This window comes from Rhinoraja longicauda, chromosome 2 (genome assembly GCF_053455715.1).
Source record: "Rhinoraja longicauda isolate Sanriku21f chromosome 2, sRhiLon1.1, whole genome shotgun sequence".
Classification (NCBI taxonomy): Eukaryota; Metazoa; Chordata; class Chondrichthyes; order Rajiformes; family Arhynchobatidae; genus Rhinoraja; species Rhinoraja longicauda.
Window position 1 is genome coordinate 43191403 of NC_135954.1, and position 14026 is coordinate 43205428.

The window sequence follows — 14026 nt, forward strand, 5'->3', positions numbered from 1 at the left end:
TGTTCTACTAGTCCGATCCTTGAACCTGTTCCCTTGTAACAGTGCCTTTCAACTAACTGGGTCTTGATGATCCGCATGTACATGGTGGCACCACCTCCATGATTGTACTCCAACTTAGCTACCCTAGCGGCAATTCATGCTGGCCAATTAACCTACCACCTCTCACATCTTTGGGACGCAGGAGGAAACCGGAACACCTGGGGTTAGTCCACACGGTCACAGGGGGATTGAGCAAACTCCACGAGGATAGCAGAGTTCAGGCATGAACCGGGATCGTTAGAACTGTGAGACAGCTTCTCTACTAGGTGGGCCATTGTACTGGCATACCCAACCGTGGGATCTTTCAAACAATGGATCCCAGACATGTAGGTGCAGGTGCTGCAACGCTCATCCACAAACAGAGGTGGCAAATGACAGTGACGCCACATGGAAACCCTCCCTCTCTTAACATCTCCCGGCTTCAGATGGAACCCGGAGCTAAAACCTCAGAGGTCAGGAACACATCCTGAGGCCGAAGGTTGAGTGACCCAAAGTTCACTTTGAATTCCTGAAGACACTTTGCAGAACTTTTGTTTCAACCATTACTTCAGATCTCCAGCATCTGCAATATTTTCATTTTTAACAACCAATTTTACTTTGCTGGTACCATCCGTTTTTATGTTATTTCAATTGTAATGGAGTGCATTTTGATTTTTTGTCTTTTGAAGGCATGAAAATTACACTTTCCAACACTGTAAAGGACCAACCCTAAACTGTGCAAATATAATTGTTAGATTCGTATGTACAGTATATGTACATCACAATCAACTGAAGAATTTACCAATGTAACATCGCTAGTTGTATTGGAAAACCAAGGACTGCACACAAAGTTCTTGTCAAGTGGTTGTGTGGGGAAGGGAGAGGTGTCACATTATTACAGTTTAAAACATTGAATCTGAAATGCCACAGGTATCCACATTTCTCCCGTTTCATCCCCTTCCTTTCTGGACATGGCACAAATTACTCTTTAAAGATATTTTTATTTGCAGGTCATTTGTATGTTTGGTTACATAACTGTCAATACAAACAAGTGGCAAATTTAAATGGAGATCAGATACATTTTATTGCAAATTTGAAAAATGCTAATCATAGAAACAAAGAAATGGCCTACTCCTGCACTTATTGTTTATTATCTAAAATAGGTGATCAGGAAATTCAAATAATATAAATGAAACAATAGATTTGTTTTACCCAACATATTGTTCACAATGTTGAAGCTCTGGTCCCTTACATCTAGGATACAATAGAAATAAAAGATCCAATTAGTGGAAAATATTTCACATCATACCACAATTTATAACAATCGATTCTCTTTGTTCTTTGGTGTGATGAGTAAGATCAAAATCTAGCACAATTATGTTTCTAACAAGGCTGCACAAGATCCTGAGAATGAGGAAAAGCATTTGATTCATAAAGCCTATTGTAGAATCCACATCTAAGATGTGCCTTTGTGATGTACATAAAATATTTAAAGTATTTCTATGTGTTAGAAAATAATCTGTCACATTATGTATTTTTCAGAAAAAGTGACAGCTGGGATTAATTAATTCACAATACAGCAACTTCATATAGCTTAGACCAAACAGTGCTTTTCAGACATGAAAAGCACAATGCTTTTGAATATTCTGGCAACTAATCAAAGATGGTCCGTAATAACGTTTTGTCACTCATCTGCCTGGCTGGGGAATAGAGTAATCTCACTTGGATGTTCTATGCAGAGGGCCATGATCATTTGCAGGCTATGTTCCAGTCAGGATGAGATATCCAGAGAAGTGAACTGTAGAGTCACGAGCTCTAGATTTTCTTTCACATAACACAACATAATGGAACATACACAAAACAATTTACACTATTATGTAGAGCTGATTGATCATTACTCACCCTTGAGTACAGTTTGGGTGACATAGCTGACAAAGCTTATTCTCATTGGGGTATTTCCAAATGAGGGTATTATTTTCTCCAGAGATTCCAGAGGGACAACTTTTCACACAGTGCAGGCCATCTTTAAAATTAGCACATTCAGTACAGTTTCTGTTGCCCTGGGTAATGAAATTAATAAATTAATTCAAATCCAGGAGGGGTGTATTGCCCAAGTAATTCATAGATCACCAATAAAAGATAAACTAGATACAACTATCTGCACGGTGGTGGTGCAACGGTAGAGTTGCTGCCTTACAGCGCTTGCAGCGGCGGAGACCAGTGTTCGTTCCTGGCTACTGGGGCTGTCTGAATGGAGGTTGTACGTTCTCCCAGTGCACGCGTGGGTTTTCTCCGAGATCTATAGTTTCCTCCCACACTCCAAAGACGTACAGGTTTGTAGGTTAATTGGCTCGATAAAAAAATGAAAATTGTCCCTTGTGTGTATAGGGTAGTGTTAATGTGCGGGGATAGCTGGTCGGTGCGAAGTAGGTGGCCCGAAGGGCCTGTTTCCACACTGTATCTCTAAACTAAATCTAAACTAAATCTAGCAGATTAACTGTGAGCTATAAAGCAGCAAATGGGTGACGTTTCGGGTCGAGACCCTTCTTCAGACTGATGGCCTCGACCCGAAACGTCACCCATTCCTTCTCTCCTGAGATGCTGCCTGACCTGCTGAGTTACTCCAGCATTTTGTGAATAAATACCTTCGATTTGTACCAGCATCTGCAGTTATTTTCTTATATAAAGCAGCAAATATCATCTTTCTCATTATAAATCAAGATCTAATTTTGTCTGGTGTATCATTAAATCTCTGAAGCTGAAACATGAAATTATCCAGTACATATTTAATATAGAGATCAGTTAAATTTTGCTAAATCTTATTCAACCATCTCTACTTCCTCACAACCCAGGCACATCACCAGGAACTAAAACCTCAGAATGGACTCCCACCTCAATTGATTTTCAGTTTGCTGCATTGTTCACACATTTTTTAAAAAAATCATCCCATCCTTTGGTTTTGGTGCTGCCCCTCATTTAACACAGAGAAAACAAAACAGACTGCGGCACAGCAATAAAACAAGGCTCAGATCCCGATAACAAAACCTCCAATAAGTAGTTACATAGAAACATAGAAACATAGAAAATAGGTGCAGGAGTAGGCCATTCGGCCCTTCGAGCCTGCACCGCCATTCAATATGATCATGGCTGATCATCCAACTCAGTATCCTGTACCTGCCTTCTCTCCATACCCCCGATCTCTTTAGCCACAAGGGCCACATCTAACTCCCTCTTAAATATAAACAAAAGGCAACAAACTAAATGTGTTCAACATTATTACCAAATCCCCGCCAAAATCATTTTGGCCATTAAGCTGTTGAACTGTGCTGTGGTATTAAAGAACACATCCTGATTTTTTTCCAGAAATTGGTTTCTTAACATGATTGAACACAGCTGCGAGTGAACTGAGTCTAGCAGAGGGACACAACGTGAAAATAGAATTAGTTACATAGTAGTTCTGGGGCTCCTTCATTAGCTAATCCTCTCTCCTGAGGGAAATTAACACGCCCCTGATATATGGCAACCACCCTCCAGTAACAATGCATTCATTTCCTAACATTTATAGTTGCAATAAATTTAACTCCAGTACAGGCATCTTGTTTCATAATGTTCACAAATACTGTAAACTAGAAACTCATCGCAGTAATTCTTTCCAGGGACAGGATTTTCTATTTTTGTTGCCAGTCTAATAATGACAATATATGCTTAAAATGCCTTTCATTGAAGGGCCTATTTTCATGCTTTATGACTCTGACTCTCAGAGTCCTCTGACTCTCAGAGGAAATAGGTCCTTCGGTCCAATTTGACCATGCCGACTAAGATCCCGCATCTATACATCCCACCTGCCTGCATTTGGCCGATATCCCTCTGAACCATTGCTAGCCATGTACCTGTCCAAATGTCTTTTAATTGTTGTTATAGTACCTGCCTCAACCTCTCTCTCCATTCCTCCCCCTTCCTAAACTCTGACCAGTCTGACTGTCCCCTTGATTAAACCTTATCTCTGTATGCTTCGTTGTCATCTTCTCCTAGTTAACAATGATCTATTCTACATTTTCCTTGAACATCATCCCTTTTGATGTCTTGTTCTCACACTTACACTTCCTTATCTCTGTGTCTCCCTCAGCTTGACTCTCAGTCTGAAGATGGGTCTCAACCCGAAACGTCACCCATTCCTTCTATCCAGGGATCCAAAGATGCTGCCTGTTCTGCTGAGTTACTCCAGCATTTTGTGTCTACCTGCGGCATGTCTTTCCATATACCCATCATCCTCTGTCTGAAGAAGTTGCCCCTCTAGTTCCTATTAAATCCGCCGTCTGCTCTCACCTTAAGCTTATGTCTCTGGTTCTTGATTCGCCTACTCTGGGTAAAAGACTTTGTGCATTGATCCTAACTATTCCCATTAAAATAGTAAAACATATAGATGCTTCACAGAAGCAGACTCAAAGGCAATTTAACAATGCTTTGTATTTATGCGATTCTGGATGAATGGAAGTTTTGCTAAAGAGAGTTCAAGAAGCTTCATAAAAAAAGACAGGCCAACAGTAGGCATCTCAAAGTCAATAGAAAATCTGACCTTTTTTTAAAACCTGTGATGTAATGGGAAATGAGTCAAAGGTGGTGTGGTGTACAATGTCAGTTAAGTGATAGCCAATGGGTTGGTATATGTGTTGGTAATAATAGTGATACTATCAGTATGCACTGTTATAATGGTGAGAATTTGGTGGGAGTTTTCGGAATATGCAGTTAGAAAAGGTAGAAAATGAGAGCTTGCTGTTCCCTGCTCCCCCACATGGCTGTGCCCTTTCCAGTATCCAATGCTGTAATCAGCAGAAATATGTGAAATGCCCAATGTCAGCTAGCTAATTATGATAGACTCATGCTGATAGAATCCCTGCAAATAGTATGACATGCAGCGCAAATACACACAAGATTTTAATGGGTTACAATGCGTTCATTCTCACATAATGAATCTTCTGATCCAAGAAAAAAAGTTTATAATTGTGGACTCATTGTCTCAGATTAAAAACTGTTTAAAATTTTAAAAAACACTTTCTCATAAAATATGTCCTGTGTTTATGTAATGTGTACAATCCGATCAATTATTCTTTCTGTAAAGAATTTAAAATGTTAAAGTTTATCCTTTTTACTGCCAAGTTTGCTGTGAGCAATCTTCGATGTGATTGATTACACCATTACATCATTGTGTTTTAGGAAATCACTCTTACTCGTGCCAGTGATGTCCCAAACTGATAAATAACACAAAGAAATCTGGGAAAGGTTTTTATATTGCCAGAAGTCTGTGGGCATGATTTCTATGTGTTATCAGTTAGCATTGATGGCTCATTGTTGATTGCAGAATTTGTGTGATATAACTTAGATTTAATTTTAAAAGAATCAATAATTCTACTCTGAAAGGAAAAAGTCTCATTGTTATGCCAGGGTAGAGGGATTGTGGAATGCAGATTCAAAGAATATTAAAGTAGACATCTTAAACTTGATCAAACATAACAGACTCGATCCTTAATTTAAGGATACACAAAAAACTAAACTCAACTCAATGTGGAATACAACATTGAAACCAAAGATAATGATAAGCAAATTCAGGATTGAATTGTGGGCTTACTAGTGTAATTATATTGGGTCCTAACCAAGATAAACTGTTAATTCAATAAGATATTGCCTGAAATGGAGACAATATTAATATGACAATATACAAGAAAAAACATTTTTTTTAACAAGGCAACGTATATTACAGAATAATATAAAAGTGCTTAAAGTTAGAAAGAACTGGGTTGACAGAAACTGTTGTAGTTGTGGAATCAACTGGATAACCATGCTATTGGAATAGAGGGCCAAAGAATTCTTAAAACAAACAGGTGAGAAAAATGGATTCCGCTGGCTTTTTCTGAAGCAAAATTCCTCGTGTTATCTCACATATCTCATGGGGATATTGAATAGAGCTAATTCATTCAGGCATCCTGAATGGATGAAATCAGAAGCGAAAAGTAACTGGGCATGAACAGTTGCATTCTCTTGCCACTCTTGATCCTCCTATTTATCGTTTCTTTCTTTCACCAACCTCATTAATCAAGACATAGACACAAGGAAGTGCAGAAGCTAGTTTATAAACAATCACATTACATTAATCAATCAGTGCAGCCTAACTGCTCCCAGGCTTCCACTGAAGCTGCTCAAATCCACTGATTTAACAATAATATAAATTCTCCAACCTCCTCCAAGGCCATAAGTAATGCAGTGGAAGGCAAATTTGTTTGCACAATATCGCAGGCTGGTACTTCATTACAGGGTACTGGCTTGCTACTCCACAACTAATACACACTAAAAGCCTTTACAAACTTTTACACTCCGCTTGATGATGCTAACCCCTTTTTCCTTGTAATATTTATGCCCATTTGGACATTAATTATTTTGTCTTGATATAACAGCACAATTTTCCAGTGATTTTTTGTTGCTACAATGTGCACCATTTTAACTGTTAATGATAGAAATCACTGTTCCGAAGTACATATATACGTTCTGCTATCGAACCCAGACTTACGGAGCCACTGCAGGTTTCAGACCCGTTCTGTGGTTTACATTGTGCATCACATTGAAAACATCGGAATGCTTCCACATACTCCCTCACCTTCCTGTACATAAAATAAAGAAAATGTTTTGTGAACAAATTGAATACTAAACATTTGAAGAAATGTTAAAACGTCATTAAGATGGCTGCATTTGTGCTTAAACTCGTGCTTTATATTGTGAACAAGTAGTTAATTAAGCATTAGTCAAATGCAAAGTAATACAAAATTGTCACTCACTTTGGTTGGGGATAAACCTCAAACTGAACAGACAATGTATGTGATGCAATTTATCCTTGTAAAATAGTTCTCTGTATCACTGCGCCCAAAGATTTTATCTGAGAAAGCTAACCACCAGGATAAAAAGGAAGGGGAATCAATGCTGATAACATATGATATGTGTTTGACGCCACTGGGACTGTATTCGCTGGAGTTTAGAAGGATGAGGGGGGACTTCATCGAAACTTACCTAATAGAGAAAGGCTTGGATAGAGTGGATGTGGAGAGGATAATTCCATTAGTGGGGGAGTCTAGGACCAGAAACCATAGCCTCAGATTAAAAGGACGTACCTTTAGAAAGGAGATGAGGAGGAATTTCTTTAGTTAGAGGGTGGTGAATCTTTGGAATTCATTGCCACAGAAGGCTGTGGAGGCCAAGTCTATGGATATTTTTAAGGTGGAGATTGGCAGATTCTTGATTAGTATGGGTGTCAGGGGTTATGGGGAGAAGGCAAGAGAATGGGGTTGAGAGGGAAAGATAGATCAGTCATGATCGAATGGCGAAGTAGGCTTGATGTAGACTTGAGGGGCTGAATGGCCTAATTCTGCTCTTATAACTTATGATTAACCCCATCACACTAAAATTATTAATCCTTGAATCAAAGATTTTGTCAACAAAATATGTCACTGCAATAAAACATTTAATCACTTTGGACTGTGGGTGTGTCTTTTGGTTGAAATGGAGTGGAAGAGCCCGAAAATAATGTATGTTATCCCCATTCATTTCCCTCTGCTTTTATCCAAGTAGCCCATTTTCCGACAGCACTGAACTTCGCCACCAATTTCAGTCCCCACCCAGCATTAATGGGTGGCCATTTAATAGAATAGTTAAGATCCTCGGGAGCAACATTGTTCTGTGATTTGAGACAACTTTGGCTGTTTAACCCGCTGGGGATAAACCTCAAACTGAACAGACAATGTAGTACACCTCCTCCAGGCATAATATTGAGAAATGTTGGAACAATTCAGATGGAAAGAAAACCCCAGACCCATTTTACAGCTCACCTATTCAATATTAAGCATTTGTGGGGAGGATGGGGCAACAAGATTAATTACCTGCCTATGATTCTTTCTGGGATCTGCAGTGTTGGCTCTACCCGACTACCCATCATCCCATTTGTCCCAAGGTTCCAAATTAAGATTCAAGAAAAAATAATGATAGAAATGAAAACCTGACATGAACTAATTTAGATTTTACTATTAGGACACTAATGATAATGGACTTTGGAAAAGTATATTTATTATCAGATTTTAGTAATGTGTACCCAAATTCCCAGACTGTAGGATGCCAATGGAACAAATTAGCTGCGAGCCCACAGTGGAAAAATATCATTGGTTTATATTGATATTTTTGCAAGTAGAAAAGGAAAATTCAAAACACTCTCAAATGTAGGTTACTTATCCCAATATTAATCTAAGATTTTTTTCTTTCCACTAATAGTTTGTTTAATCATCAGAGTTTCGGGAATCAGAGGTTAAGGTAACTTTTTTCTTCAAAGCTTCTTCTCTGACTGCAAATGGAAAAGTATCCATTAAGTCACATGGATTTCTTGTTTTTTTTCACTTTATCAAATATTTACTGCTAAAAAACTAGTCGGCTTACACTGTAAACAGACTGATTCCATTGCTGAAATATTACAGGAGAAGGTTTCACTGCGTCACTTGTTTCACATCGCCATGCACTTCCCTGAATTGGATGAATATCAGACTCATGAAGGGACTACAATATTAAAAAACTGACCGATAAAAAGAAAAACATCATCCACTGGTGGTGTTAGCTCCAAGTATATGTATGATATGCCAAGTATAATTGATTCTTAATTCGAAACTGTTTGAAAAAATATTTGAAAAAGAATGGGTAATTAGCATTTCCTAACTTTAGCAAGGAGACAGGTCATTTAACCTTTCCGATACTCAGGTACTCAGTCAGAATGAGGGATGGGAATGAGGGAATGACGTCTTGGTAATGAAAACAGATAACATTATCCATTTTCTTTAAAGGATGGTGCCATGGGATCTTTTAAATATTATATCTCAAACCATTTCAAAAATTATTAAACCTATCTCCACCACATGTTCAGTCAATACTTTGCAGATCACAAATGGGGAAGGTTACATTTGATTTTTCACCAATCAGCCGGTTCCCAATAGCTAAAACTTATTTTCAAATACTAAGATCTCATTAAACATTTCAATAGCATTGCACCATACATACCCTTCAAACACTTTACACTTCTCAACACACATTCGGCCACGAGTGTAATTACGACAAGAAAAGCATTGCAGGGGACCAGGGCCCCAACACCCATGGACTGAACAGAGTGGGCTGCAGACCTCACTTTGATTAGCTGCATGGGAGAAATAAAAATTAATTTTCAGGGACAATGAATGTAACAATTAGAGGTTAAGTAAGAAATGTTTACATTGATTTAAAAATTTTACATTATGACTGATAATGAACAAATTGGAGACACAAAAAACTGCAGATGTTGGAATCTTGAGCAAAACATAAAGTGTTGGAGGAACTCAGCAGGCCAGGCAGCATCTGTGGAGGGAAATGGACAAATTATGTTTTGGTTTGGGCTCCTTCTTCAGACTGATGGGAGTGGGGGGGAAGAAAGCTTGAAAAGTGAAGCGGAGGCAGGACAAAGCCTGGAAAATGATACAAGAGAGGGGTTAGGGGGTTGATTAACAGATGGGTGAAATAAATGACAAAGGCTAGAAATGAAAAGACAACAAAATTGTGTTAGATAAAGAGAGAAGAGGTGGAGTGAAATGTAAAGCAGGAGGGTAGGATATGAATGGAAAGGGGCAGGGCAGAGGAAAGGGAGGGGTAACAGGGAGCTGGAGGACTTGAGGATGACAGGTGAATGTACAATAGAAACTTGACTAAACGTTTGAATGAAAAATCAAAGCCAAGGACACAGGATAAGAATACATAGTTGCAATGGCGTAAACAGCATCATAACTGGGGAACATGTTATGTTATGTTATGTTATGTTAACAGGTTAATCGTTCCCAACAGCAGAAAGCTTTGTAGAAGACTCAGGAAGTACATTTCAACTGGACATTCCTTGACTCCTTTTATTTCACATACACAATTTATTGAATAATAAATCCTGATTAGAATTGCATATGACCACATAAATACTTTTTGTTTGCTCTGAACAATTTGAACTGTTATATCAATTTTAACTGATCATTTTCCACTTCCTCTGAAGAACGAAGGGAGGAAGTGAAATTACCAAGAGAAACATGTTGCTTAGTAACAAAGAACTGCAGATGTTGGTTTACACAAAAAGACAAGGAGCAGGAGTAACTCACCAGGTCAGGCAGCATCTCTGGAGAACATTGATAGTGATGTTTTGAGTTGAGACTCTTCTTCAGACTGATTGTAAGGGTGGGAGGAAGAGAGTTGGAGGAGAGTAGGGGAGGACAAAGCCTGGCAGGTCATAGGTTGATACAGGAGAAGGATCTTTTGATAGGGAGATGGTTGGGCAAAGGCTAGCGATGAAAAGAAAGAAGATGTGAGAAAAAGATTTGAAGAGTTTGCAAATTGTGAAGTTAGAGGAAGGAATGTAAGTGGAAGTAGAGAGCAAGGTGAGAAATCAGCATCAGCCCAGATGGGGCAAAGGGGAGGAGGGGATATATGGGGGATAAAGGGAGAGGGTTGTGAAGTTCTCTAAAATTGGAATATTCAATATTCATACCGTTGGGTTGTAAGTTACCCAAGTGGAATATGACATGCTGTTCCTCCAGTTTGTGTGGGGCCTCACTCTGGCAATGGAGGAGCCTCAGGATAGAAAGGTCAACATTTATTTTGAACAACCTCAAAATAATTCCACATAAAATGTAAATGGATAAAACTGATATAAAGTATTTAACTTACTGCATTCTCTCTCTGGTTTATTTTTCGTTACAGAGTGTGATTGTTTGGTAGATTTGAAGAGTTGTAGCCAGTCCAAGGTCTGAACATAGCAGAGTTTCTTGTTGTTGATGATTCGTACGTAGCCATCACTAATCTCCTTGAGGGAACGCAGCCCCAGAGAGCCTATGCCCAGGTTGACCACAGCAAATGATATTTGGCTGCTGAATTTAGGGAAGTGTTAAGAGGTTATGTCAAGAAAAGACTGGGAATTGTGCCCAAGGTTAATGATGCATTATTTTCATGGAGTCACATAGCATTAAATGACCATTTTGATTCATCCTATCCACACAGATCTATAAAGTACCCAGTTACAGTAATTTCATTTACAAGCAATTGGCAATTCAAGTGCTTATGCTGTCAGAGTACTTACTGTGAGAGTACTGCCTCTCTCACCAGGTTGATCGCGATGGGTGACAAAGACTTTACCTCAGATCCTTTCGAAACCTCTTATGCCTCACTTTAAACCAATACCCTCTGGTTTTGGAGGTCTTTATTATCCACTATCTGTTATTATTTTATTATGTCTTTTATTATTCACTAACCGCTGTCTATAAAATTATTAGGTGACCCACCTCCACCCCCACAGCGACTTGATTTCAAATAAAGCCAACCTAACTGCGTGGGTTTTCTCCGAGATCTTCGGTTTCCTCCCACACTCCAAAGACGTACAGGTATGTAGGTTAATTGGCTGGGTAAATGTAAAAATTGTCCCTAGTGGGTGTAGGATAGTGTTAATGTACGGGGATCACTGGGCGGCACGGACATGGAGGGCCGAAAAGGCCTGTTTCCGGCTGTATATATATGATATGATATGATAACTCAGCCAGGTAAATTCACATCCAAAATGAAGTATCTGGTAAAAAAGACAATGGGTTCTCTTCACATATAAATTCTTATATGGCAGCAGGGACCACACTTTGCAACATCACGTTACTCCAAACTGTGATATTATGTTAATAATATACGATATAATGAATACAGCTTACTTTCCAGGTGTGGGACATATGACAATGTTGACTATTTAATTTGAAATTGCACAATTAATTTAAGAAATGATAGCTTGCCATTGATAAAGCAGTCTTATCAAACAACCACATCAACTACTTACTGATGCTGAGTCCGGCCACGTATAATTTCAAGATTTTCAAACACCTGAAGATCTGTGTAATTGTCTGGCCAACTTTGAATTAAAAAGTATCCTTCAAGAAACACAAGTATATTAAAAAAATGCATGATACTTGTGAAACTTTCCATCAATTGTACATATTGAAGAATTCAGTAAATATTATTCCATAAATAAAAATATATGACTTATCCACTTTGGCGGCAAAAACAAGGAGGCAGATTATTATCTCAATGGTGTCAGGTTAGGTAAGGGGGAAGTGCAGCGAGACCTGGGTGTCCTTGTACACCAGTCACTGAAAGTTGGCGTGCAGGTACAGCAGGCAGTGAAGAAAGCTAATGGCATGTTGGCCTTCATAACGAGAGGATTTCAGTAAAGGAGTAAAGAGGTTCTTCTGCAGTTGTATATGGCCCTGGTAAGACCACAACTGGAGTATTGTGTACAGTTTTGGTTTCCTAATTTGAGGAAGGACATCCTTGTAATCGAGGCAGTGCAGCGAAGGTTCACGAGATTGATCCCTGGGATGGCGGGACTGTCATATGAGGAAAGATTGAAAAGACTAGGCTTGTATTTACTGGAGTTTAGAAGGATGAGAGGGGATCTTATAGAGACATATAAAATTATAAAAGAACTGGACATGCTAGATGCAGGAAAAATGTTCCCAATGTTGGGCAAGTCCAGAACCAGGGGCCACAGTCTTAGAATAAAGGGGAGGCCATTTAAAACTGAGGTGAGAAGGAACCTTTTCACCCAGAGAGTTGTGAATTTGTGGAATTCTATGCCACAGAGGGCAGTGGAGGCCAAATCACTGGATAGATTTAAGAGAGTTAGATAGAGCTCTAGGGGCTAGTGGAATCAAGGGATATGGGGAGAAGGCAGGCACGGGTTACTGATTGTGGACGATCAGCCATGATCACAATGAATGGCGGTGCTGGCTCGAAAGGCCGAATGGCCTCCTCCTGCACCTATTTTCTATGTTTCTATGACTTGTGACTATCCCCTCTTCACCTATAGTATTTGGTTAATACAAATCACGTTCAATTGAAAATAAAATGGAGGTTTATGCTGATAAAGGCATAGTTGGGAAGGGATCATAAAGAGACAATTATTTTGAGGAGTTGCATAGAGTGCCAAAACCAGCAACTCTTAGGACTGATTACGCAGATTTTGCTGGCTTGATTGTATATGCGAGATGGTTGCATGTGCACGGGTGTACAGTAGGCAGGTAGTCCAAGCCAAGAGACTGGTAGGGCACCCAAAGTTTGATCTTAAGAAATGTTAATAAAAGAGATGTGAAAATCTTCAATATTGGTTAACACACTGGAAGCAAACTGATTACAAGAGCAAATGTCAACATTGGTGGTGGCCAAGGATTAGAAAATGTGTTTAGTTTAGCTGAGAGATACAGCATGGAAACAGGATCTTCAGCCCACTGAGTCCACCCTGACTATCCATCATCCATTCACACTAATTCTGTATTATCCCATTTTCTCATCCACTCCCTACACGTTAGGGGCAATTTATAGTCAATTAACCTATAAACCCGCATTCCTTTGGGATGTGGGAGGAAGATAGATAGCGGAGTCAGGGGGTATGGGGAGAGGGCAGGAATGGGGTACTGATTGTGCATGATCAGCCATGATCAATTGAATGGCGGTGCTGGCTCGAAGGGCCGAATGGCCTACTCCTGCATCTATTGTCTATTGAAACTGGAGCACCTGGAGGAAACCCATGCGGTTACAGGAAGAATGTGCAAACTGCCTGTTTGGGCACCATATTACAAGGATATAGTGATATGGCGAGGTTGTACAGTGGCACAGCTGATAGAGCTGCCATCTCATAGCTCAGAGACCTGGATTCGAACCTGACCTTGGGTGCTGTTTGTGTGAAGTTTGAAAATTTACAAGGATGTTATCAGAAATGACAAGGTATAAATATTGACTTAATAGATGTCTTTAAAGTTAGAGAATGCTTCCACATCTAGGGCCAAACATAACTAGAGGCTAATATTATAGATTAATCAACAAGAAGGCCAATAAGGGGTTCACGCTTCCTCCTAAGAGTGTTGACATTGGAACTTGTACCACTGGC

At 39.4% G+C, this 14026-nt stretch overlaps 1 protein-coding gene across 2 annotated transcripts in view; it reads right to left on the reverse strand.

Annotated features, from left to right (window-relative positions):
- The window catches only part of LOC144604133 (epidermal growth factor receptor-like), a 235096-nt gene that overhangs the window by 45066 nt on the left and 176004 nt on the right, over positions 1-14026 (reverse strand). Inside the window, exons 11-16 of one of the 2 annotated variants that reach the window (XM_078418319.1) lie at positions 11921-12011; positions 10774-10970; positions 9100-9232; positions 6581-6671; positions 1921-2078; positions 1231-1272 (exon numbers count right to left, since the gene is read on the reverse strand). In XM_078418319.1, coding sequence (XP_078274445.1) covers positions 1231-1272; positions 1921-2078; positions 6581-6671; positions 9100-9232; positions 10774-10970; positions 11921-12011 — 712 coding nt within the window. Of the gene's footprint in view, positions 1-1230; positions 1273-1920; positions 2079-6580; positions 6672-9099; positions 9233-10773; positions 10974-11920; positions 12012-14026 lie in introns of both variants that reach the window. The other variant, XM_078418311.1, reaches the window with a different exon arrangement.